The sequence below is a fragment of the Callithrix jacchus genome, chromosome 1, assembly GCF_049354715.1.
Source record: "Callithrix jacchus isolate 240 chromosome 1, calJac240_pri, whole genome shotgun sequence".
Taxonomy (NCBI): Eukaryota; Metazoa; Chordata; class Mammalia; order Primates; family Cebidae; genus Callithrix; species Callithrix jacchus.
The window spans coordinates 22,168,989-22,192,605 of record NC_133502.1 but is presented as its reverse complement, the minus strand read 5'-3'; the positions used below and the strand labels follow the sequence as shown (position 1 = coordinate 22,192,605).

Below are 23,617 nucleotides of genomic sequence, written 5' to 3'. Positions count from 1 at the left end.
GCACTGCGCCGAGGCCGCCTCTTGCCGCCCGGGGGGCGCCCTGTGCACGCGCCGGGAGCTTCTCCTTCCCGGCGTCTGCTCCGCTCCCGCTGCTCGCAGGGGCCGGGGGCGGGGCTCACCTGTCAGCCCGAGCCCCGCCTCCCGGCGCCCAGTGTCGGACGGGGAAGGCGGACGGACGGGCCAGCCGCCCAACCAGCGCGCGGCTGCTGAGAGGCGGCCAATGGGCTTCGCGCTGTGGGGCGGGGACCCGTGTTTATAGCGCTCTGACAGCGCGCCGGCCGCGCTGACTCTCTTCGGCAGGGACCGCGGCGCCGGCTGAAGCGAGGAGCTGCGTACGCAGCGGGTCCCGGCGCCCTCCCCGCACACAAAGGCCCGCGCGCGACCGGAGTCCGCGGCGGGGACCGAGCTCCCTCCTGCCTGCCCTGAGGTCCGGGAGCCGCGCGGAGTGAGGAGGCTCCTGCGCGCCCGGAGGCGCTCTTCTCCGCGCTGCGCTTTGGGACATGGAACCGCGCCGACGCGGCGCCCGCGCGCTCGGGCCGCTGCCCGCTGCACTGGATCTATAGTCACAGGCGGCCCCGCTCGGGGCGCAGCGCCCGCCGCCCGCGCCGGCCGTCTCCGCTCCGGGTCTTTGTGTCCCATCCTGCTCCTGTCCCGCCGCCCCGCCACCCCGCGCCCACCCGCCCGCAGCGGCCGGCCCGGCACCCTGGAGCCGCACGGGAGTCGGCAGTCCGAGCTGCGTCCAGCGCAGCGCCCCGGAGCCCCCAGTCCGCCGCGTCGCCGCGCCCCGCGCGTGCGCTCCTGCCCCGCGCCCTGAGGGCCCCCGAGGGCGAGCGCACCTGGCCGGGCGACCCCTGGAGCTGCGCAGCGCGCCCCGGAGCTGCCTGCGGGCGCCCGCCGCCTTCCCCGCCTGTTTGCCCCGGAGGATTGGGGGTTCGGGCCTGCGTCCCGTCCGTCCCTTCTTGGCCGGGAGTGCGCGGAGCTGGGAGTGGCTTCGCCATGGCTGTGAGAAGGGACTCCGTGTGGAAGTACTGCTGGGGAGTTTTGATGGTTTTATGCAGAACTGCGATTTCCAAATCGATAGTTTTAGAGCCTATCTATTGGAATTCCTCGAACTCCAAGTAAGTAGCGTCCGCGATCCCCTTGGGTCCCCGCCCCGGGTCCGCCGCGCCGTCTGGGCGGGAGGAGGGGTCAGTCCGCGGGGCCTCGGAGTCTTTTTCTGGAACCTCTGTCTCTGTCGTCCCCCGCCCCCAACCCCCGCCCCATTTCACTAGGTGGTGACTCCTCACTCGGCCTTCGAACCCGAGCGCTGGGGATGGAAAAAAGACGGCCTCTCCGCTTTTCCTCCCCCGAGCGCTCCCGGGCGCTAAAAGCTCCTAGCGGCTCGGGTGTCACGTCCGGGAAGGTGTCCGATGGCGATACCTGACCCTCTCCTGTTTTCGAGGACGAAGGACTTGTCCACGACCTAGGCTGGCGCAGGGACTGGCCGGCTCTGGAGAGAGGCGGAGATGCTGCGCTGCGGAGCGCGATCCGGGACCCGCTGGCGGGCAGGCGACCGGGGTGGCAGGACGCGGGCCGCGGAGCGCGTCCTGGAGAGGGGAGCCTGGAGTCGCGGCGCTGACTGCAGAGCCCTGGAGCCGGTGCGCCTTGGCCCGGCGCCGCCAGCCCGAGGGTGCGCGGGAGCTCGCTTGCTTCGCAGTAGAACTCGGGCGGCGAGCCTTCTCCTCCACGCCCCGGAGACCCGCCTTAGTCTTCTCCCGGAGGGCCCGCTGCACTTCGGCCTCCCGTTTCGTTCCTAAGCCGGTAGCCCCGGAGTATGCGTTGTCGATAGCCGACCTAATTGTAAGGCACCTTCTATAAAAGCTTGGGGCCCTGCCCAGTCGTCACTGCTCCCGAAGCCCTCGAGACCCCTAGTAGGAATGGAATCCTTAGGATCATCAGACTTGCTCTTATCGGACGCCCCAGCCGGGAGCAAGCCAGGCTTTGTACAGAGTAACTTTCAGTTTGGGCCACCAGAGTGCATTCAGATTTTAGAAAATGCCATCCCTAAATCTGTGTGGCCAAAACTCGGCGTCATCTGGGCATTCAGCACTGCATATCACCTTGTTTAGAGTCACAGCCAAAAGATATTTTACAGAATCATGGAATTGTAGTCTCGGGAAACTTGGAGAAGTGTACAGACATTAGCTGGCTTCTGGAGTAAAGGTTTGCTATCAGAAGCAAAATCCATGGCCTAATTGAAGTTGAGCAAGTTGGGCCTGGTTTTAGGAGAAAAGAAATGGGGGGGCTGATTTAGAAATCACGTCTTAATTAAGGGAGTGTGACCATTCTCTTAAAAGTGGTTAATTTCAAATTCGCTAACATGTTAACCAAGAATCCCTTCACAAAAAGGGCAAAAACGCCGGATACCAATCGGTTTAAACAAATGTTTGTATGATGCTAGAAGGCACTTCCAACGCCGCTCATATGGAGAAGTTCCTTAGCGCAGCCTCGTCTGCTCTTGCGTGGATCCAATTTTTAATGTAGATTCTTGTATTTGCTGATGAAGTACTGGCGGTGGCATCTTTGCTTCGAAGCCGGCTTGGAAGGCGCCAGGTGGAGCCGGAAGGAGACGGGCTAGGAACTCGCGCAGCCGCGGGCCCCGGAGTCCGGGAGAGGCGGGCGGGCGAGGCGACCGGGGGAGCCCACAGGCGCCGCTGTGCGTCGGGTGCCTCCAGAGGTCACTCTTCCATGCGGAATCGCTCAGCGCCAGGCCTCGCCCCTCCCCCAGGTTGCCTGCTCCAGCCTCTCTGCACTTTCACTGACCGGCTCTCTTTAGGGCTGATTTTTTTTTTTTCCTATGAGGATTTGGTATTTCTGTTTAAACCTAGTTGAAAGAAATTCCGTTAGCCTCTTCAGCGTTTAGATCTGTGTGTGTGTGTGTGTGTGTGTGTGTGTGTGTCTTTATCTTTGCGTTATTATTAACTAGTAGTGTGTATCCGGTAGGAGAATTAGAAATATCTAGTTGGGGGGGGAAAAAGGTAGAACAACCATTATTTCCGTCTAAGGTGTAGACATTAATAACTTCTTTTTGTAATGTGTCGGGGTAGGAGGTGCCAGGAGGCGACAGGTGACACCACCATCCTGATGATGGTGATGATGATGATGATGAGTCTGTTTTTCCCAGCTGTGTCCAGGCTTGGAGACCTGGGAGGGCCCTGCGTTTCGGGAAGCCTGCCCTTTGCGCGGCTGGGATTGCTGCTGCTGCTGCCTTCTCCTCCTCAGCAGCATTTCTTTTAAAATTCTCTTGATAACGGCTTGCCTGGAGAACTGGATAATGTGTCCCTGGAAAAGGTTTCCTTTGTAGCTGAATGTTAGCTCTAGAGATGAGAAACATTTCTTCCTGCAGGAGCCATAGGACAGACCCCTAAGTTTTTGAGGATGCATATAACCTCCTGATGCCAGGGGGTTGCTTTTCTTGGGGAAGTTGTATATTTATTTCCAGGGGGAAGTTACAGTCGGTAAATATAATATGGCAGGAAGGTAATCAAATGCACTGAAGTTTCACATCAGTTCCTATGAACTGTGGAACAATTCATTTGTGATGAAGCCGCCATCAGTAATTAGATTTGTTTCATTCAGAGGTCAGCTTTTTTAGCAGGTGGTCGACACAGGGAGCATGTAGCAGCTGTTTGGATGCAGGGTCCAGAAACCCCTTTGTAAATTCAGCGTCTCAGTAACTACTTTAGTCACATTGTTGACTCTGCCATCCCTGACTATGTAATAATGGAAAGAATCCTGCGTGCTCAGAACAGTAGCTGCCCTGCTCGTTATTCACATTGCTTTGATACGTTCTGGTAGAGTTGGGTCCATTGTAGCCATTTTGGTTGTTTAAAGTTGTTCTTTTTAAAAAAAAAAAAAAAATTCAGCAGAGAACAGCAATGCCTAGCTTCCATTTTTAACACTTCAATAGAACGTTTTTTTCCAAGAGAGATATTTTTTCTTAAAGTAGTGGGCTCTTTAAAAAAAAAAAAAAAAGTATTAATTGTACTTTAATGTGAGCATAACTGTATTTGTCTGGTGTTCTGGAATGTATTACACTGACTTTGTTGAAAATTTCGAGTACTAGTGCCTTATGTCTGGGGTTACCATTCCCTGTGCATCACATACTAGTTAGTTAACAAAGCATTTTGCTTTTTCTATGTAATTTTTTTCCCTGTATAATAATACTGGATTCCTGATACTAATGGACTTGATACAAAAGAATGGCTGGATAATATCCAGATAACATATAATACATGGGCTTCACCACAATCAGGCTCTGCATAAATCCAGACCTGTCAGAGATTGATAAAATAAACTACAATGGATAGTGCTGTTTAAACAGCCCATTCAATAACATATATAAGCCAGCCTGCCTTCCATTGTGTCTGAAATTCTTATTTTTGTAGGTAAACAAATGCACATTCAGCACTGATTGAACAGCCCCTTGAACTATGCTCCACAGTTTGCGTTTGGGTTAATCTTGTCGGTTTTAATATAGAGAGAAAAAAGCTCCAAGCACCAGGGGTGGAATTGTTAGTGCTTTCACATCCACATTCCTCACATTTTGTCAGGATGATAAACTGCAGGTAATGGACTGTCGTTGTTCTACAGGACAAGTGAGCCAGGCAGAGCACAAAGACCAAGCTAAAGCGATACCTCACAACATGCTTGGTAGCCTTCTTTTCAGATGAGAATTTATTTGAGAATCATGTGTCTAGGGACCGCACATCTTGACCTCAACAATTACAGCCTCAAGCCCCAGAAACAGGAGCTGGAGGTTAAGATGATTTGTTAAGCACTTGGTTCTAAATCTTTTACAAAGCATAAGCTGTTGACATTTGTTCTGCCGATGCAAAGAAATGCAAATGACTCCAGCATTTCTAAAGGTTTCTGACTTAAGCTAAAGTATGTGGACAGGTGAATTAGCCATCAGCTCGGAGACCAGCTAAAAACTGCATGTTTGAATGGTTTCTCCATATAGAGTCAGCTGAAGAACAACTGGTAGATTTCTAATAATTCTCATAAAATCTCTTGTCCGTAAACTTACTGAGGTGTATCCTTTGGCTGGTGGATCAGTGAAATAATTGCCTTCAGACGGACGTTGCAACTGGAGCAACTAAATCCTTGCTGTCTCTACTTCCACCAGAATCTTCCAGGTAGCTCCTGAGAGCTTCAATGTGACACCTAACTTCCAGCAACGTTTTAGAGTGCGTTCACCTAATGGGAAACTATTTGAGATCCCAGCGTGACTGCAGTAATGCGTCATAGGAATGGGAGTGGCAGGGAAAAAGGAGATAGAGATTGTAGACCCTAATACAAAAATGTTTAGGAAAGATACTGCTTTTAACATTTTATGAAAACTTCATTCTTAAAATACTTAATTGCAAATTAGACAAAAAGAAGCGCTCTTCTAAGAAAGATGATGAAACTGGTTCTCCTATCAGCCTAATCTCTGCCTGCCTTTGCTGCTGACATAAAGAACCTGTTTTTCAGGTCACTTATTATATATCTACATAGATTTGCTTATGAGCTCACCCTTTGTGTAGCAGAGTAGAGCCTTAAAGAGGAGTGTTCAACTGTTTAAAATATTTTGATTAAAATATGCAGAACCCATAGAACTATAAGCTTCTAGTCAGGAATTAGCTCTTTCAGAGAAGAGCTCCCCCCTTCTTTTTAAGGGGGGAATTATAAAGGGGCTGGGGGAGGAATATAAGAACAGCAAAGAAGGAAGGAGAGCAAATGGGACGTGTTCCGAACAGCTTGGAAAAACTCCTGTGGCTTCATTGTCTCTATAAAGCCAAAGAATACAAAGACATAAGCAATTCAGCCCTTCTCCCATGATGGAAGATGTAAACCGTTGACATGCCTCCCCTGTTTAACTTGTTTAATTCTCATTTTAAATTCAGCACGGTACTAGCCGTGTGAACTCCGAAGATTTCTTTAGTAATCCATTTTGTAGTTCCGAATCAAAAACAAAGTGAAAGGGTCTGACACAATTTGCTTTTATTTTTAGGCAAATCAACCCTGGTCATAGTTAATAAGGGGATTACAACTCAGACTAGGTCTTTACAGATGTGATGTAAATCAAGGGCAGAGTATAAAGAAACTGATCCCTTTTGATTGAAGTATGGTAAAAAGGCATAGAGAAACTAGCAGTAGTAATCTGATTGTATGGCAATAAAACCACCATTTTCTGTCTTTCAGATAAAAATAATGTGGTAAATCCATGCAGTTCATAAGATGTAAAGGCAGATGAAGGGTGAAGCCATGGCAACATATAGATTAGCTTGATGTTAGAAATGACACGTCTCTGAAAAGGGCGCGGGACGAAGGCCCTTGCCTCCAGGCTGTTGGGCATTATGTGAGAACCACACAGACTTGGAAACTGGGATTAGGAAGTATGAAAGCTCTACTTGTGGCCTGGGATGGCTGAGGCGGTAAAGAAAAGCTGCTCAGTTCTTGCTCATTGGTGGTGGATAATATGGCAAAGGTAGATTTCATTGACTGCCTTTTTGATAGATTGAGATTGGGGCTGATTAAAACTTCAGATCACTGCAGTTGTTAGGGCCTGGGAGATTTTCCTTTCTAACTCCTGGCCTAACAGCGGCAGCCGTTCTGTAGGATTAACTGCACTTTGCGGTTGTTGCCTTAATCTATTTGGGCTTCAGACAGGGACATGCTGGGAAGGAGCAGAGTAGAGGGGATAGGTAGGGCTGGGGTTATCTGAAAAGAAAACAGAGACCTTTTGATTTCAGCCATCTTTTCAGACCCAGCTCCCTCTCCCGCTGCATGGGGGAAGCAAAGGTAAACAGGACACATTGTCCCTCTCCCTCAGCCACAGAGCTCTTCCGTGAGTTCTGTCTTTCCCACCCTGGAAAAAAAAGATAGAATAAAATTTTTTAAAGGGGCGGGGGGAATTTAGTTTTAATTCAAATGAGTATTAATCCAGTATGCCAAAAACAGTGAGCTCTACCTAGATGTAATTTTACTCGTTAATGTGAGTCTTAACCTTTGAGTTGAATGGGATAGGCTACCTTAGCGTAAGTTACAGGATTGTAAAAACATTAGTGGTGCCTAGTTTTAAAGTCAAAAACAAAAATTCTCTGTGCTGTCGACTCTTACCACCCTCTGTCCTGAACAACCTTGTAAATAAGCTAGACTTTTGTTTTTGCCTTCCACACTTTCCATTTCAGTCATTAAACAAAATAAGCTATTGAAACCATGATTGGGTTCCATGCAGAGTTGACATCCGCAATTGGGTCAAGCCAGAAGGAAGTACTTGGATTGCCCCCCTATTCGGCATTACAGGAAAGTCTTAGCACTTCTTTGGGAGAGTCTGAACTCTCAAGACATTGAAAATGCCAAAGACTGCAAACACCCTAAGTCTCTTTCTTGATGGAGTGGGTCTTGGGTGTGTTTTACAAAGGGCAATTCAGTGCTTTTTTTTTTTTTTTCTTAACAGCAACATGTGCCCTTCTAGACTCTTGGATTCTAAGTGTCTGATGGAAAAGGATCATTAATCCTAAATACAATATTGTAGACCCATTTCACTGATTTTGTTCTGAATTCTCAACTGACTTTACCATCTGTTTCGGGATCTAGATACGTGGCCTTTGTTGCCTGTTTTTCTCATTGCTATGGTAATTATGATAGTCATTACTATGCAGCTTTCATAGATTAAAAACATTTTTAAAGTATTGCACATAGGCTGGCCATATCCAACGCCTGCTACTTTACCTTCTTTTTCTAACTTAATTCAGCAGTCTGTATCAATCGATCCATTTCATTTGTCTAGCTTCATCAGAGAAGGGATGCCCCCTGATTTACAAGCAGGTCACATCCAAGCACCTTGCATTCTACACTTGACAATGATTGCTAATGGCCCATTCAACTAAAGTATTTGCTTGTTAACAGGGAACAGAGCATGATAAATGTCCAGCAAGCTTGCTGCCTCCTTTAACTTTTGAAACGCAGACTGGTGCATATTTATGGCAGGCAAATGACAAAAGAAAAAGCTGAATTGCCCTGGCCTCCAGCTTTCTATCAGGAACAGGGTTAAAGTGATTAGGGCAGTCATTCAAGAAAGCCCTGCCATTTGTTTACTAACCTTCATCCAGCATTTAGCTTTGCAGTCTACCTGTGAGAAGATGTTTCAGAAGTATTAGAGATCAGGAAGGAAGGCCTAGAAAACCATGCACGTCAAATGCCAGGTGAGCCTATTTCTGTTATTCCAGCAGAGGATCACAGTGTCTCTAGACTATTAACATATTTTCCTTTCATGTATAAATTCAAATATGTAATTCTAGTCCAAAGCATTCTGTGGTTGCTAAGTAGGTACTTGCTGATTTCAAGTAAGAAAACATCGCAAGGGAAAGCTCTGTTAAACAACTTGTTTCTGCTCTTAGAAATTCTCTAAACAAAATAGGAAGAAAAAGCAGGGAGTAGTGAAGTAGTAATGGTATGCTCTTTTCATTCTCTAAAGCGTGAATAGGTAAGCGTTCAGACTACTTTGTGGTGGGCACACAATTAGAGTGCTGGGAATTAACCACTGGTGTTCTGCCATGCTTTATTAATTAATTTATATTATTTTTTATTATCTATTATATTATGTTATAATTATTTATATTACTGGTTTGTTTTTTCAATTTAAATATGTTGCGTCCAGTTTTAATTACAGTGTTTGTATCTGTCTTCCATACTTGCTACCTGCGTCCCTGTTGCCACTGAGGCCTTAATCCATGTCTTCCACGTGCACCACTCTCGTATGACCCCAGAATAATTGTGAGTCCTACCCAGACTTTTGAAACCAGTAGAGTCAACATATTTGCGTTTGGGGAAAGCCAGTAAGGCCTTTGCATTTTTGGCAGGGGTGTGTGTGTAAGTAGGGTGGGCGCAACTCCTTATCTTCTGCCTATTTTACCCTTGTTTCCAATCCACGCTCCCTGCAGGGCACCTAACCTGTGTGCATAGCGACAACTTTCCGGCCTTCAGAGCCAGAAGTGTTTCTCAATCGATCTCTTCCAGCCTTGGGTTATAGCTGATGAATTATAATCCTTGCTCTTTCCACACCTTTACCTGGCTTACCATGGTCCCAGAACACTTGCCCAGAATCAGAATTGCCTAATGAGTGAGTGGGGCAGGGCAAATCATGTTCAAGACCAGCTAAGAATGTACCTAGCTGCAGAAGAAGTTAGAAAATGTCACGTTTTACTTACCTGCCGGAACTATATTTGGGGTACATTTGAGATTTTGTTTAAAAAAAAAGCAAGCTTTTGTAGGCCTAGAATCCCCCCTTTCTCTGGGAAAATGGATCATTATTATAATGGACTGTCTAGTACAGTTTATTATTTCTCCTAGACATGTTCTCTCTCTTTATGACGTAGATCAAGAGTGACCTCTTTAAGTCATTTCTCCATAATCCCACAGCACTTTGTACTTAGATGCCTCATACATAGAAAGAACCATATACACAGGACGTCATGATTGATATGCAAGTCTTCACAACTCTCCCTCTCCTAAAAGTCAGGGACACACCTTATTCATTTCATTAGTCTCTACTTCTGGCCAGCCCTGGCATCCAGTAAGTATTAGTGGAATGGACGGACACCCCAGATTTGTGTCGATGACAGCTTACCGTGTCTTAACTGTCATCCTTCTGCTACTAGAGTTGGATGAGACCTGAGACAATGGAACAGCTCAGAGTTCCGTGGATCTTGAACTTTAGGGCACCAGAATCCCCTGCAGGGCTTGAGAAAACAGGGGTTTCTGCCTTCCCCTCCCCCACCATTCCTGACTCCTGAGGTCTGGGGTGGGGCTTGAAGATGAACAGTTTAACAAGCTCTCAGGTGATGCTGGCACTGCTGCCTCAAGGCCGCACTGAGAATCTTCACCGTACACCACCCTTTTTGGGAAAACAAGGTAACGTTAAAAGCTGTTTGGGATCTCTGAAGAAATCTCTGGTCCTTGCCTTGCGGTCTCCATTCTTGCTCTTGAACATCAGGGATCATCAGGGATCTAAACCCCTGACGGTGGAGAATTTGTTGTTTATTTAACATGCAACTATTAAGTGTGTGGCCTGTTAACTCGGCTCTAAGAATACGAGGCAGAGTGACCTCTACCCTCGAGATTTAAAGTCTAAGGCAGCACAGAGAGAAGCCCAGGTGGAAGCAAGCACATTTAGAGGTGGGTGCCTGGCGCACTGTGGGGACACAGAGGAAGGGAATGGGATTCACCCCTGGAGGGTCTGGAAACAGCCCAGAGTGAGAGGAGCTTGAGTCTTGAAAGACTGTGGGCATCTCAAAGTCACAGTAGACAGCAGAAATAATAAAATAGTAAGCGTGCCAAAGAAACAGTATTTCAGCCAAGGGCAGTGTGTGTCTATCACGTCCACCTGCAAACTTGCTCCAGGATTCCATACATCAGGCCATTGCTCAAAGACAGATCCCACACAGGGACAGCTAAGCCACTGATTTCAGCTACCTTTTCATGTGAGAGTTATCAGTACCTACTGCTTTTCAAAATGAGTGTAGTCGTGGCTAGTGAAGCAATTCAGTTTCGCAAAGACAGTAGGACAAGTGCCATTGTAGTTGAAGGGCACATGCTTTAGAGTTTGGCTGTGTGAGTTCAATTCTAGTTTAGCCATTTATTAGCTGTGTAGCTTTAGGAGCAGTATCCTTAGTGTCTCTCAGTTGTCCCATCTCTAAAATAGGGACGATGACATAATGGTGCTGAATAAAAGAGTGACAAAATTTTGGTCAACATTAAGTGTACCTAAGGACCTAAGCTCTGTGATTGGCACAATGAACCTTTCAATACAATGCCAGTTGTTACCAATCAAAATCAATTGAATAGGTACTGTGTGCCTGGTTGTGGTTCAATTTGCCTTTTTATACAAGGAAAAAATTAAAATACTCTGTTAATAAAAACTGTAGCATAATACTTTCACCTTAGACTCTTTGATGTTAATTTATTTTGTTTACCTGCCAAACTTCTACTCATTCCTTATTTCTGCTAAGTGAAGCACCCTTTGTATTTCTTTTGTCCTGCTAAATTAGGTTCTCTCTCCTCTTTCTTCTCATCTCCTCTATACTTCTCTACCTTTGGTGCTTTGTTCTAACATTTACAACCCTGGACTTTCTCATTCAGCTGTGCAACTATGGACTGAGCTGAGGCTCTGTCTGAATTCATTTTGTATATTCTAGTACAGGTACTGTGAGCAGTGGGTTGTTGAATGGAATACATGAATTCAACCTGTAGGGATGGGCAGTGTTGCATTTTCTACATTGATATTCATGATATTTCTTATTTAGAAAACTGCTTAACTGGTGGACGTTGTTTTATGTAACAGCATTTTGTTTATAGCACTCGCTATATGACAGCTGCTGTTCTAAATGCCTGACAAATACTCCTGAAACCATATGAGTGAGGAAAGTTCTTTTATTATGTCCATAATACCAATGGGGAGACTGCGGCCAAATCGGTTAATTAACTTAGCCAAAGTCATACTGAGCTAATAAGTGGATTTAAACCCAGCTACTCTGGGGCCAGGGTCCCTCTCTGTAATCCTCTGCTTCTGCTGCTTATGCTGTTGCAGGGAGTATTCATTATCATATATCTAAATAAAGCAATCATTTGCTTAAAGCAGTGCATACATGATGGATAAAATGTTTGGGGTGTAATTGGTATAATTCTTTCATTATCCATTTTGATTTATAGTCACTTTCTTATGATGGTCCTGTAGTTTTAAATGGAGGCTTTGAATCTTTGATATAATAAGATTATGTCAAATCTTGGGTATAATAAGGTTATACCCAATGGAACAGAATAATGATCAGCCCATTTAAAGGATGACTAGAGAGTTATTACAATATATAATGGTCATGCATATATTATTATTCCTTTGACTGTTAACATTTTCTTTTTAAAAATTTAAACATTTGATGGTTCCTTGTGGGGAGAAAAAGAGGTCAGATTTTTGAGGGGAGATCCATTTGCTGAGAGGCTGAGTGTGTGTCAAGCTAAGGAGATAGTATGACATCTTTTTTAGAGTCTAGTCACAATTAAATGCCATTTTATTTTGGATTTTGGGATCCATGCCAGCTTCCAGCTTGTCAGAGCTGAGAAGACTCAAATCAAGTCCAGGCCTATTTCTACAGCAAACTGGGATTCTGGCTTCTTGCCTGTGGATTCATTCAGTACAGCCCATCTGGCTTTTGATGTTCTGCAAGTTTGGAGCCATTTGTTTAAGGAAGCCAGGCGGTGAATATTGGTGGGCCTGGGGTTCTCTTGACTCCAAGTGGTGCCTCTTGGTCTGCATTTTCACCATGCTTAGCATCTGCCTACCTGGAGAGCACACAGCCGCCGGCCAGAGGTCTCCACAACCACATTTTCATGCCTTTCAGAACTCAGGCCCCAGCACATCTTCCTTCCTCCTCTCGTCCAGTTCCCTTCATGCAGTTCTCAGTAGCTGCTTGTTTGAATCACTTACAGTATTTAACTTCTGGGGTGTTTTTGGGTTTTGGTCAAGCTAATTCTAGGCTGGATGTGGTGACTAAGCAGGAAATAAATGGATCATCCACAGAGGTACAGTGGAGCGTTGTTTCCATTTTCCCAAGGTACACAGTTGTGGGGGTGATCTGTATGGAAGTCAGGAACCCCGTCTGACTTTGCTTTTTTTTGATGTTAGCATATAGACCTGGCTCTTTTGTAGTCTGCTTTGTTTTTCTTCCTTCTCTTCCCCAACTTCACTGGCTGTGGCAAAGCCCTGAGACATGCAGGAAAATGTCTCTGTCATACGCCCACGGCAGACCCAGCCTTGACCCTCCTCTGGAGCCCAGGAAGGAGGAATCTGTGAGGCAGCCATTTAGCTGCTTGTCAAGCAGTTGCACACAGCCTTGTAAACTGTGTTACTAGGCTGATTATGCTTGACTGGCAAGGCGAATCTTACAGCAAGAGAGAACTTTGAGAGTGGTATCTCACCTTACGCCTTATTAATTTGTTCATTCTCTAATTACACAGACACCTATTGAGCACCTATTTATGTAAGGAAACCTGATGGTTGGTGGGGGCAAAGGGAGGGTCCCATGGTAAACAAGACACTCAATCCTGGAGGAGCAGGAATGGCAGCCCCTTGTTGGGCTATTGGCCACACCAAAAGGGAAGGGTTTCACTTTAATAAAACATGGGTGAATCATTTTTGTAAATGGGCAAAATTCTTCGTAGTTAAAAAATGCGATGGTAGGAAGGAAAGGGATGGGGAGAGAGTTGAAATGAAAGATATACTCTCCCTAACTCTAGATTGTAATATTGTTATGCTGTATCTTAATTCAGTTTCTCAGAGTTTTTTAAATGCCAAGACATTCCCTGTATGATTTATGTGAGCCTTTCATCTCTGCAACTTTTCCCACTCAGGTAAATGAGCAAATGGATTTGAACGCTCATATCTAAAACAAGAGAGAACCAGCCGGAAATGCCCTTTGAATTTCTTTCCCTATGAAAACCATTTTTCTTTCGGGTACCTCACCTGTAAATAACAGGAGTTCCACCTTCCTATGTTGACTCTTGCTAAAAGCATGGTTTGGAACAAGACCGTACAGGTGCACACAAATTACAGCTGGGAAAGAAGCCTGTGGTGCATCTTGTCTCTGAGGGTTATGAAATCCTCCTTTTAGTAATGGAGCCGGCCTGGTCAAGCCAGCAGGATGAAATTTGGCATTTGTGAGATCACGCCCCTTCTCACTTGCCCACCCCACGTAGATCCCAGCCTTACTCTTCTAATCTCTACATTTTGTCTTATCTAGCTACAAAATTCTTGGGGCCATTTTTGATGTGTGTGTGTTTGTGTGTTTGTGTGTGTGTGTTTTGGTAAGTAAAGACCTGTATTTTTATTTTAAGGTAGGTGGTTGGGTTTTGTGTTTAATTTCATGGCAGAGATTTACCTAGTCTCTTAACTTTTGAAAAGACAAGACAACAATGGTATTTGGGGATCACAGTCTTCAAGTTTGACTTATAGATGATTAATACAAAAGTAGATGATTTTTCAGCCTCAGCCTGTTACAGGTTTGCCCGTCTGTGAATTGGAGGCTTTTATGACAGTAAACATCATGGCACAGATAAAAATGAAAGAAATACTTCTGTTATATTTTCAAAAAAATGCTTAAATTGTGAGAGAATACTGTCTTTAAACGTTTTAAAATAAAATTTACTTTAGCCACCAGGATTTTGTGCATTATATCAGAAATAAAAAACAAGATTCACATCAAAAGGAGTCAGTTTTCGTTCAATTGTGCAGCACTGTAGGCTGTGAAATTTAATATTGTTTTGACTCATATGCTAATTGTAAAATAACAGAGGAAAATGGATTACATTTAAATGAAAGTATACACAGCATCACCTGCAGCTCTGTCAAATGCAGATTGAGGTATTTGGGCCAGGGACTGGGGACCCTCTAGCTGTGTTATTGCAGATTCAGATTTAACAAATAGAACCTTCCTTTAGACTGTAGTTTAATTACTTTTTGTCAAAGGTATGCACGATGAAGAGGCACCAATACACCTCACCTTGAAGAGTTGCTAAACTGGTTTGTGTGCCTATCAGCTCACCCTGTGTTTGAATTTCTGTGCTTCTCATCTTTCCTTTTCTTGAAAAGCTTTTGCTTGTCATCGGTGTGAATTGCACCCCCCACCCCCACCCCACCTAGTCTTTGCTCTCAGATTTATAACACTTTAGGGGTTCCAAATTGTATAGCCTGCTCTTAGACTCCTTTTCTTTGCCTTGAATAAATCAGGTTCATGTTGTAGATAATACTTGTTTTAGGAAAGTGTGAAAGAAGGGGGACCTGTGAAAACAGGCAGTTGTTCCAACACACATACACATTCAAATTAAGGCAGAAAATGTCAATTAAAGCCTCCAATTACTACCTTATTTCTTGGAGGTTTAAAGCCACTGAGAAGATAGTGGTGCACTCACTGGAAGTTTCAAGGTAATTACTTTTTACTCTAAGCAATGCTATCTAGTAACGTAATTCCATGTAAACCTGACACCCTATCACTACACCCCAGTATTTCTCTGATTTCAGAATAAGTCTGTGCAGAAACTTGTTCTGATATTAAAGTGCAAAAGGGGGCAGTAAAGTGCTATCCACAAAAATGGGAAAAAAAATCTCCAACTATTTCTTATTACTGCTTGTGTCTTTCTTAGGCCCTGCCTTTATTTATTCATTTTATAACAAAACTCTTCTTCTGTTGGGGCCATTGAGAGAATATCTTAATAAGCTGTAGCAGCAATCTAGCATTAAATGGAAGCCATGCAAGACTGAAGATCCTGCCTGTTTATGAAGTGTGCCATCACATTCACACGCTCATGATGCAGAGTCATTCTTTGGGAGTATTTGCATTCCCAGATGCACAGAGCACTTCGAAAAGGAGCCTCGGTCTTTGGCATTAATGGTCTTCTAGCTCCATATAGACATGGCAGGCCCAAAGTGCGTGGTGGGGTGAAGGGTCAAGGGTTTGGGCTTATCCAGAGCAGCATGCATCCTTTGTCAGGAGCTGACTGAAAACACCAGCCAATTACAGCAGAGCTGCAGACTGCTCATCCACATTCGGAATTGCAGACAAACTGGTTTGTACTCTGACTTCTCTTCTTCACTGTAGGCTTTGGCATTTAATTAAAATAAAAATTAAAGCCTTTGACGGAAAAAGTGCATGTTTTCCAAAATGGAGTAAATTCAAAGTGTACTTCATACAGATCACTGGTTTGGGAGTAAACTTTTATCATATGACTTTTGGTTTGCAACAAGAGGCTGAACCTCTTTTTAAAGCTGGGGTTTAGACTCTTTGAAATGTTTGTACAGTTCAATGATTAAGCATAGATTGTATGTAGTCCCTATTTTTCACTTATTTGAGTAAACAAGTTTGTTACTACAGCTTCTGTGGACTCAGATGTATGTATTAATCAGGCCACAACTTCAACTAGGTTACTTTTGTTTACTTGCTCGCTAGGAAGTCTGTAGGCATTAAATATTTTAAATGCTTATTTTTAAAGTCAGTTATGAAAGATAGTACAAAGTTTTTCTGAAACTCCATAAAAAATAATGTCTTAATCTTATCACAAAAGCATTGACTGTTTATTGCAAAGAAAACACAGAAAGCTAAAAATCATTCTAAGTCCACCATTCAGTAGCCCAAAGTGGTCTCAGGTAAAGGCGGTACGTGTGACCATTTGTTTATGGTTATCTCCTTGTAGTCAGCAAAATAAACAGAACAACATACCATGTATATTGATGTGTATGCTTTCAACTGAAATTAGCCATCTACTTACAATGATCATATATGCTAATTATATAATTTTGAAATGAAAAGAAAAATAAAAATTCTTTGTGGAAGGTACTGCAAATTGACTGCTGGGCAGTTTGCTCCAGAGGTAGAAGAGCTTTATGTAGGGTCCTCTCCTCTGACCCGCATTTATTCCACTTGCAGGTATACCAGCATCCATGTCAGGACTCACCTTGTCCTGTTATGTGAGTCATGTGGCCCTGTTTCTCAAGTGCATGAAACCTGCCATAATTACGCACAGATAATATTTTATTTAAATAGATTTTTATGTGTATAACATTAGGTAGAAGTGGCTCTGGATCTAATCTGATACTTTTTAAATAGAAGCTTTCCCACAGCATTTCCAAGCACTGTCATTGTATCTGTCTAGATTTGGAGTTTACCTGGCCTAGTTATCTGACTGGACATAGAAACTGGTAGTTCCTGTTTGTATCTTTTTGTTCTGATCTCTTTATTCTGTGTCAGCTTAGTATTCTTGCAGTGAGTTACTGACATATTAACTCATCCTTCTTCCATCCTTTCCCTCTGTGGATCGATGGCTTCCCTCAGGAGAGCCACCAGGTATATTTTCACACATTTCGTGTGTATTTCCAGAGAACGCACTAGCGTCAAGTGGCCCCCCCAGAGATTTGGGTTTTCTTCTTGGTTAATCTACATGCTTTGGCCAACCCTGAAGAAACTTGTATGAAAGCATCAGATGTTTGTGCTAAGGTGCATGTAGTGTGGTCAGGGGAAGAAAGAAGCAGGGAAAATGGAGTAGCTGTGGGTGAGGGGGGAGTAGGTAGTGCAATTTCAGGTTCACTACACAGCTCTCCATAAACATCTCTACTGCTGGCTTCCCACAGATCCTCCTATTACACTGGGCAAAGTGCAGAAATAGATCAGGCAACCACTGCCTCTGTCTACTTCCCAGGCACCTGTGAGACCTGATAATGCAATACTGGTCAGCAGAAAAGTCCAGACTTGATATCCCAACGTGCTGTGGTCTGGTCTGGGAATGAAAATCACATGTGGTGACCTCTGATCTCTTTTTTTTATTTTTATTTTTTATTTTTCTCTGTGACCTCTGATCTCTAAGTGGCTGGTTTTTCTCAGTGTATTAGGCCTGTGTTTTAAACAAGCCTGTGCTCATAGTGTAGGTTAAAACTTTCTGCTATCTTCATTAATTGTGATTAATTGTGATATGTTTCAGTCTGTTAATATTAAAGAATATTGTATTGCATAATGACTATTTTTTAAAGATTATGACTGAAGTTGAAATGTCTAAATTAAATTGTTAGAGATCCAGTTTAGATTACTAAATATTCATGTCTAATTGAGATTATTAGACTTAGCCAAAGTATCTATGTAGAAATATTAGAGTCCAGATTGGTGAAAAACTTGTAAAAGCTTAGATTAAGTTAAATAGGTAATCCAAGAGTAAAAATAGATTCTAATATCAGATCATTTCACCAGAGGCATGTTAAGTTTGGAAGCCCTATTTGAGTGTTTCCAGTTTTTTCCACATTATATTGTCTCTATATTTGATTCAAAGGCAGGACATCTATTGTCTTGCTTGGAACTTATTCACTGGGGAAAACCATTGGAGGAGTTGCCTGTTTCCACCCAGTATGCCCCACTCTTAGAGCAGCTTCCCATGGCTCCCAGGGAGGCCCTCCAGTGAAAATGCACCAAGCCACATGCCATGGCACGGGAAGCAGTCCTGAACCTGGACATTCTCTTGATGGAAAGGAAGAGGCAGCTTTCCCCTCCCAGGAAGACAGTGGAGAGCCTGCTCTGACTTTGCTCAGAGATGGAACTGGTCTGGCTTTGTTCTCTCTCCTGTGTGAGACATGAATCACTTTTGGTGGTCTTTGCTTTTTATTTGGGGTTCAAAATCAGCAGACTTTATTAAATGACACCTCTCTCTAACCACTTTCTGTCTGGGCGAAGTTGGACAAGAACAGCCTCCCCTCATGCAGTATGGGTGGTAACTGTGGCAGTTTTACTCTGCTGTTTTTGGTTCCGAGTTGAACATTATCAGAACACACAAAAAGAAATCTGTATTCGGCATCCACGATGGAAAGTCAGTTTAGTGATTTAAAATTAACCTGTTGTCATCATCATCATTCTTTTTAACACTTTGAGAGTCAGCATAGGAGAAGCATATTGTTAAATATTACAATATTTAGGGCATAGATAGATGTGCTGTGTAGTTTGATTTTAATGTGCCTAAGCAATCTAAAAGTAACAATTCAGATATAAACCCCATCGCTTCAGAAATAGGAACTCTGTTTACCGACTTGATTACAACCTATGGAACTCATTGTTTTCCATTAAAAAATGATAGTATTAGTGAACTCACTCCATTTGCTTTTCATCTGTAGTCTGCTGTTTGTATAATTGTCTGGAGTCCATCTGTAATATTACATGTAAAACTCAAATTCCATGTAGCTGATATGTTTCTTCCTCACCTTTTAGTTCCTGGCCTCCTGGGGAAGGGCTGCATATCTAAGCCATGGTCTCAGATGACCGCCTCAGAAGAAGCCTCTTCTTTTTCGGCACCACTGATGTGTACTTGGCGTGGAGCTAGACTTTCTCTGGCTCTCCATGTGACACTCACATGTGCTGACACTCACATGTATTAGCTGTCTCTCAATTTCCCTTCATGGCTTATCTGTCAACAGCTTGATTTGGGGAGGGGGGAAGTGTTTCCCAAGGCCAGAGTTACAGTTTCATGTGCTGCAGTGAGAATCGAAAAGTATGCAGAGAAAGGGGACTTTTCCTGTCATGGCTCATTGGACAGCAGCATGTCTTCACCTGTTTTGTGTGTTAGGTCCATGCATGCTTAAATGAAGAACATGGGATGTAAGGGGCTTTGGACAGTGCTGAGCCAAGAGCAAGTGCTTCAAAGCAGCTGTGTTTGTATTATTACTGTTTCTGGAAGTAGCTGATTGCCTTGCATTTTAAGTAGAGAGGGATTGTAGAAGACTGCCGATACTTAAGACTTTTTCTGAGCGAAAGGGTCAGAAACTCCATCTGCAGGGCCCGTTGCTCTCTAGGAACACCACTGTGCCTGGAAGAGCATCTGCGGAAATCAGTCTCTCCTCCTCGGTGTGTCCTGCCCAACTCTAAGTGGTTCTGTCTTCAGAATTCCTATCATGCCTGTGATCTGCAAATAGTGGTACTTCATTTGACTTCAGTTTGTATAAATGTTAGCTTCTATTTGTTCATTCCTATTTTTTTTTTCAACAAATACATTATTTATAGAGCTCTAATAGTCAATGTCAGCCGCTGGGCATTTAATACTGAATTAGTCACATGTTGGACTTTCCTACCCTCAGGGAGCTAGACTATAAATTCCTAATGATCAGTGATCTCTACTTTTCTGCCACTCACAAAGTCTGGCACAAAATACGTAGTCGTTACACTCACAGTGCTCTTGTTTGCTGCCACAGTGCTTTAGGAAGTGTGAGAGTTCCCGGGAGGCAGAGTCAGTAACGCAGACTGTACATCCTGAACACATGGCCAGGAGAATGTGGTTCAGGCTCTCAGCTCAATTGCACTCTGTCCACTGAGAAGCCAGAACCTCATCAGTTAAAGGGACTGGCATGCTATGGCTGTTTAGGTATATGCTTAAAAATAAACTACTAAAGCACTCAAGTATTGGGGCCTTTTGCATTGATTTAATTAAAGAAACAATCATTGTTTTAATGAGTTCTAGAAACAATTACTTTTGAAGAGCTGAGGATCAAATTCTTGCCTCATGTTTTGCCACAGTGTGTTCTGCAAGGTGAAATAATGCTTTTGGAAGCATCAGGAATGATGAGTTTTACCGGGATTTGCATATCAAATATGTGTATTGAAATGTGAGCCTCTCTGCCAAACTTCTGTTTTGATAAGCCTTCTCCAGGGTTGCCTTCACTGACCCTTACAGATTTTTATCAAAGTTGGACAGTACATGCTGAACGAAAACTTTACATCAAGGAAGACCTGGCTTGTTTGTAAAATGAATTAAAAGGCTCATTAAAGGGCCAGGTGCGGTGGCTCAAGCCTGTAATCCCAGCTACTCAGGAGGCTGAGGCAGGAGAATTGCCTGAACCCAGGAGGCGGAGGTTGCGGTGAGCCGAGATCGCGCCATTGCACTCCAGCCTGGGTAACAAGAGTGAAACTCCGTCTCAAAAAAAAAAAAAAAAAGGCTCATTAAATTATTTATGTGACTTATGCCTCCTGAAAATATGGTCTCAAAGGCAGAGATCCCCGAAGCCCCACCGACCCCTGTTTCACGTGTTTTCGACCTCACGGCATCAGTGAATGGTGAGAGTCAAGAGGAGTGACTTGCATGGCCAGGGAAGAAAGCTCCTGAGTCTTCAGTTAAGCAGGAGAAAAAAGTCCTCATGAAAGAAACAGGATCTCGGGAGCATTTTGAATGAAGAAAGCGCTTAGTGAGCCAAACTTGAGACATAGGGTGTAATGTGGGAGAGTTCTAAGATTTGCAGTGATGTACAGCTTGGGAGGGGGTGTGATGCATTTTCTTAAAAGAGCTAAATGAATGGTTGAGGAAATGGGTACATCTGGCTTGGTAAGAATCCTGATCTCTGAAGCCTGGGAAGCCCCGAGGGCTTGTAATTTAGGAATACTTGTAACAGTAGCTAACACTTACATAGTGCTGTCTGCATGCTACAGAAGGAGCAGATTCAGGATAGAAAGTGTTTGGTGTGGTGTGAGAAACCCTAGGCAGGAACTGACCCCTCGTGTTTGTAAACCTTAAAAATGTCCTAAAAAGATCAAGGAATAAGACAGGAGAAAAAGGAAATGGCAGGAAGATGATCAATTTAATGCTTATGGAGTTGAGTTTGTGCCTACTGCCTGGCATCTTGCCTGAGGTTTGTGACCTCAGCAGCACATCAGAATTACTGTATGTGTGTTGGAGGGGTTGCGGCGAGGTAAGAAATTAGCCTCTTCCACAAACATTCTGATTCGGTCTGTTACTTGAGAAACTGAATTGCGTTTTGTCCATAAAGTTGACATTGTCTAAAGAGAATACACTGACATTCAGAAGGTTTGAGGGGATACCACAGAGAGGCTCTCACTGATCTGCATTTGTCAGAAGTTCTAGAGAATTCTTCAACAGCACACACATGGTGGTTTTAAATATATCATTGTTATAAAAATTCATTTTGAGTTCTGTTTCACAGAAAGATTTTATTTTGAATGGATGAATGACATATATCCTTGCTAGAGGAGCTCAATTTAAAAGAAAGGGACCACTCCTCTTTTGGGGGTTGTCTAGTAACACATGGCCAAGAAAGAGGTAACAGCCACATACATTTTTCCTGCCAGTAAACAGTGCAGGCTTTTAATATGAATCCATAATATGATTTCTCTTATGTTTTGTGCTGCTTCATAACCACGCTCATCATGCACTTTTCAGAAAATTAATACCATTCATTAGCATAAATCATAAGCTATTACCTTGGTATAGGTTTAAAATTGGAGGTGCCCTATCATCCTTTATCTTTCAGTGAATTATGACCCTGTAGTCATCATGGCTGGTGGGTGTCTCTGGGTAAAGAAAGGGTTGTACTGGAAGGATTCGAAGGCGATTCTTTGTTCTCAGGCTTTAATATTTTAATGAGCCTGCAGGCTTGGCTGCTTAGGAACGAGCTGGGATTTCTAAGTGTGTTGTTAGTGTTAGCACTTGTAGAAGGATGTTCATTAGGAAGTTCTTGTTTCAGTTTTTCAGAGAAACTCCCCATTAAGAAAGAGCTTTCAGCAGCATGGCTAGCAAGAAAGAGGAAAGGGAGGAGGGAGGCTTTTAGCTATGAGCATTAAGGGGATATTGTATCAGTAGTCTTAGTTCTAAAGATTTGCTTCTAAGAATTAATTGGAGCAAATACATCTCAAGGGAAGAAAAAAAAGATTTGTAGAGCAGGGACAGTGGTTGTTGTCCTTGCAAGTAGAGGACTCTTCATTCTGCAGCTGAATCAATACTACAACTAATTATTTCTGGTTATCTTTTATGGGTTTGTCAGACATTTCTTTTGTTCAGTGTAATAAAAAACCCATTGTTTGATCAGTGACTAATTATGATAAGTAATTTGAAACATTCTTGATGAAACTTGTCTGTTAATTAACATCAACAGCAAATGGAAACTAACAGGACAACAAAGTATTAGTGGATTCACTGTTCCCTCCAACTGATGAGCTCTCTCTGTGGCATGCCCAATAAACTAAAGCTGCCAGTGGTTAAAAAATAACAAACATGTGGGAAGATGTGACTCATGGTGGAGGAAAAGTTCATTGTAAAGTTACACAAAGGAGTACTGAAATACCGCAAGTGAGGGAGTGGTAAAGAAATGGCAGCAGGTAGCCCGATCCTATGGCACAGAGTAAGGAAGGTGTTCTGTCTTTCCTTTTTCTTTTAAAGCTTAATTCCAAAATACATTTATCCCATATTGATCTGAACTAAGAGACTTTTGGTAAATAAAAGCATGAATCTGAAAATTTGTAGTTTGGGATTATTGGCATTGGCTGGCTGTATTGTAACTCTCATTAATACTGTTAATTTTTATCAACTCAATAGCTTTTTTTTTATGCTTTTAGATTTCTACCTGGACAAGGACTGGTACTATACCCACAGATAGGAGACAAATTGGATATTATATGCCCCAAAGTGGACTCTAAAACTGTTGGCCAGTATGAATATTATAAAGTTTATATGGTTGATAAAGACCAAGCAGACAGATGCACTATTAAGAAGGAAAATACCCCTCTCCTCAACTGTGCCAGACCAGACCAAGACGTAAAATTCACCATCAAGTTTCAAGAATTCAGCCCTAACCTCTGGGGTCTAGAATTTCAGAAGAACAAAGATTATTACATTATATGTAAGTATAATTTTATTCATTTATTTTATAGAAATTAGGGTAAGCTATATAGGTTTGTATCAATTTTTGTTTCCTTAAAATTATTGTGGCAAATAATTTGGTGAGAATCTTTGCTGAAAAATTGTCCCCCCCTTTTTTTTTTCAAAGCAACCTTCATTGAATTTGGGACCCTGTGCTACCAGTATTCATTAAGTATACATCCCCAAAGAGAAAAAAAAAAACTCCTAGAATTCTCATAGTATTGAAATAAATGTATTATATGAATATATTCAGCATCTCTACTGACAAAACCATTTTTAAGGACCATTGATGGATATTGATAGGTAAATCTTGTGCAATGCCTTCTCTCTTCACCCATCCATCCATTCATTCACTCATTCATTTCGTATTTAT

General features: G+C 43.4%; 1 protein-coding gene across 2 annotated transcripts in view; it reads left to right on the top strand.

The window, feature by feature from the left end:
* Positions 1 to 282: 282 nt before the first annotated feature.
* Positions 283 to 23,617, top strand: part of EFNB2 (ephrin B2) — a 43,170-nt gene continuing 19,835 nt past the window's right edge. For both annotated transcript variants that reach the window (XM_002742528.7, XM_035293805.3), the window contains exons 1-2: positions 283 to 1,118; positions 22,941 to 23,224. In XM_002742528.7, the coding sequence (XP_002742574.1) occupies positions 997 to 1,118; positions 22,941 to 23,224 (406 nt within the window). In that variant the 5' untranslated portion in view covers positions 283 to 996. The remainder of the gene's footprint in view (positions 1,119 to 22,940; positions 23,225 to 23,617) is intronic.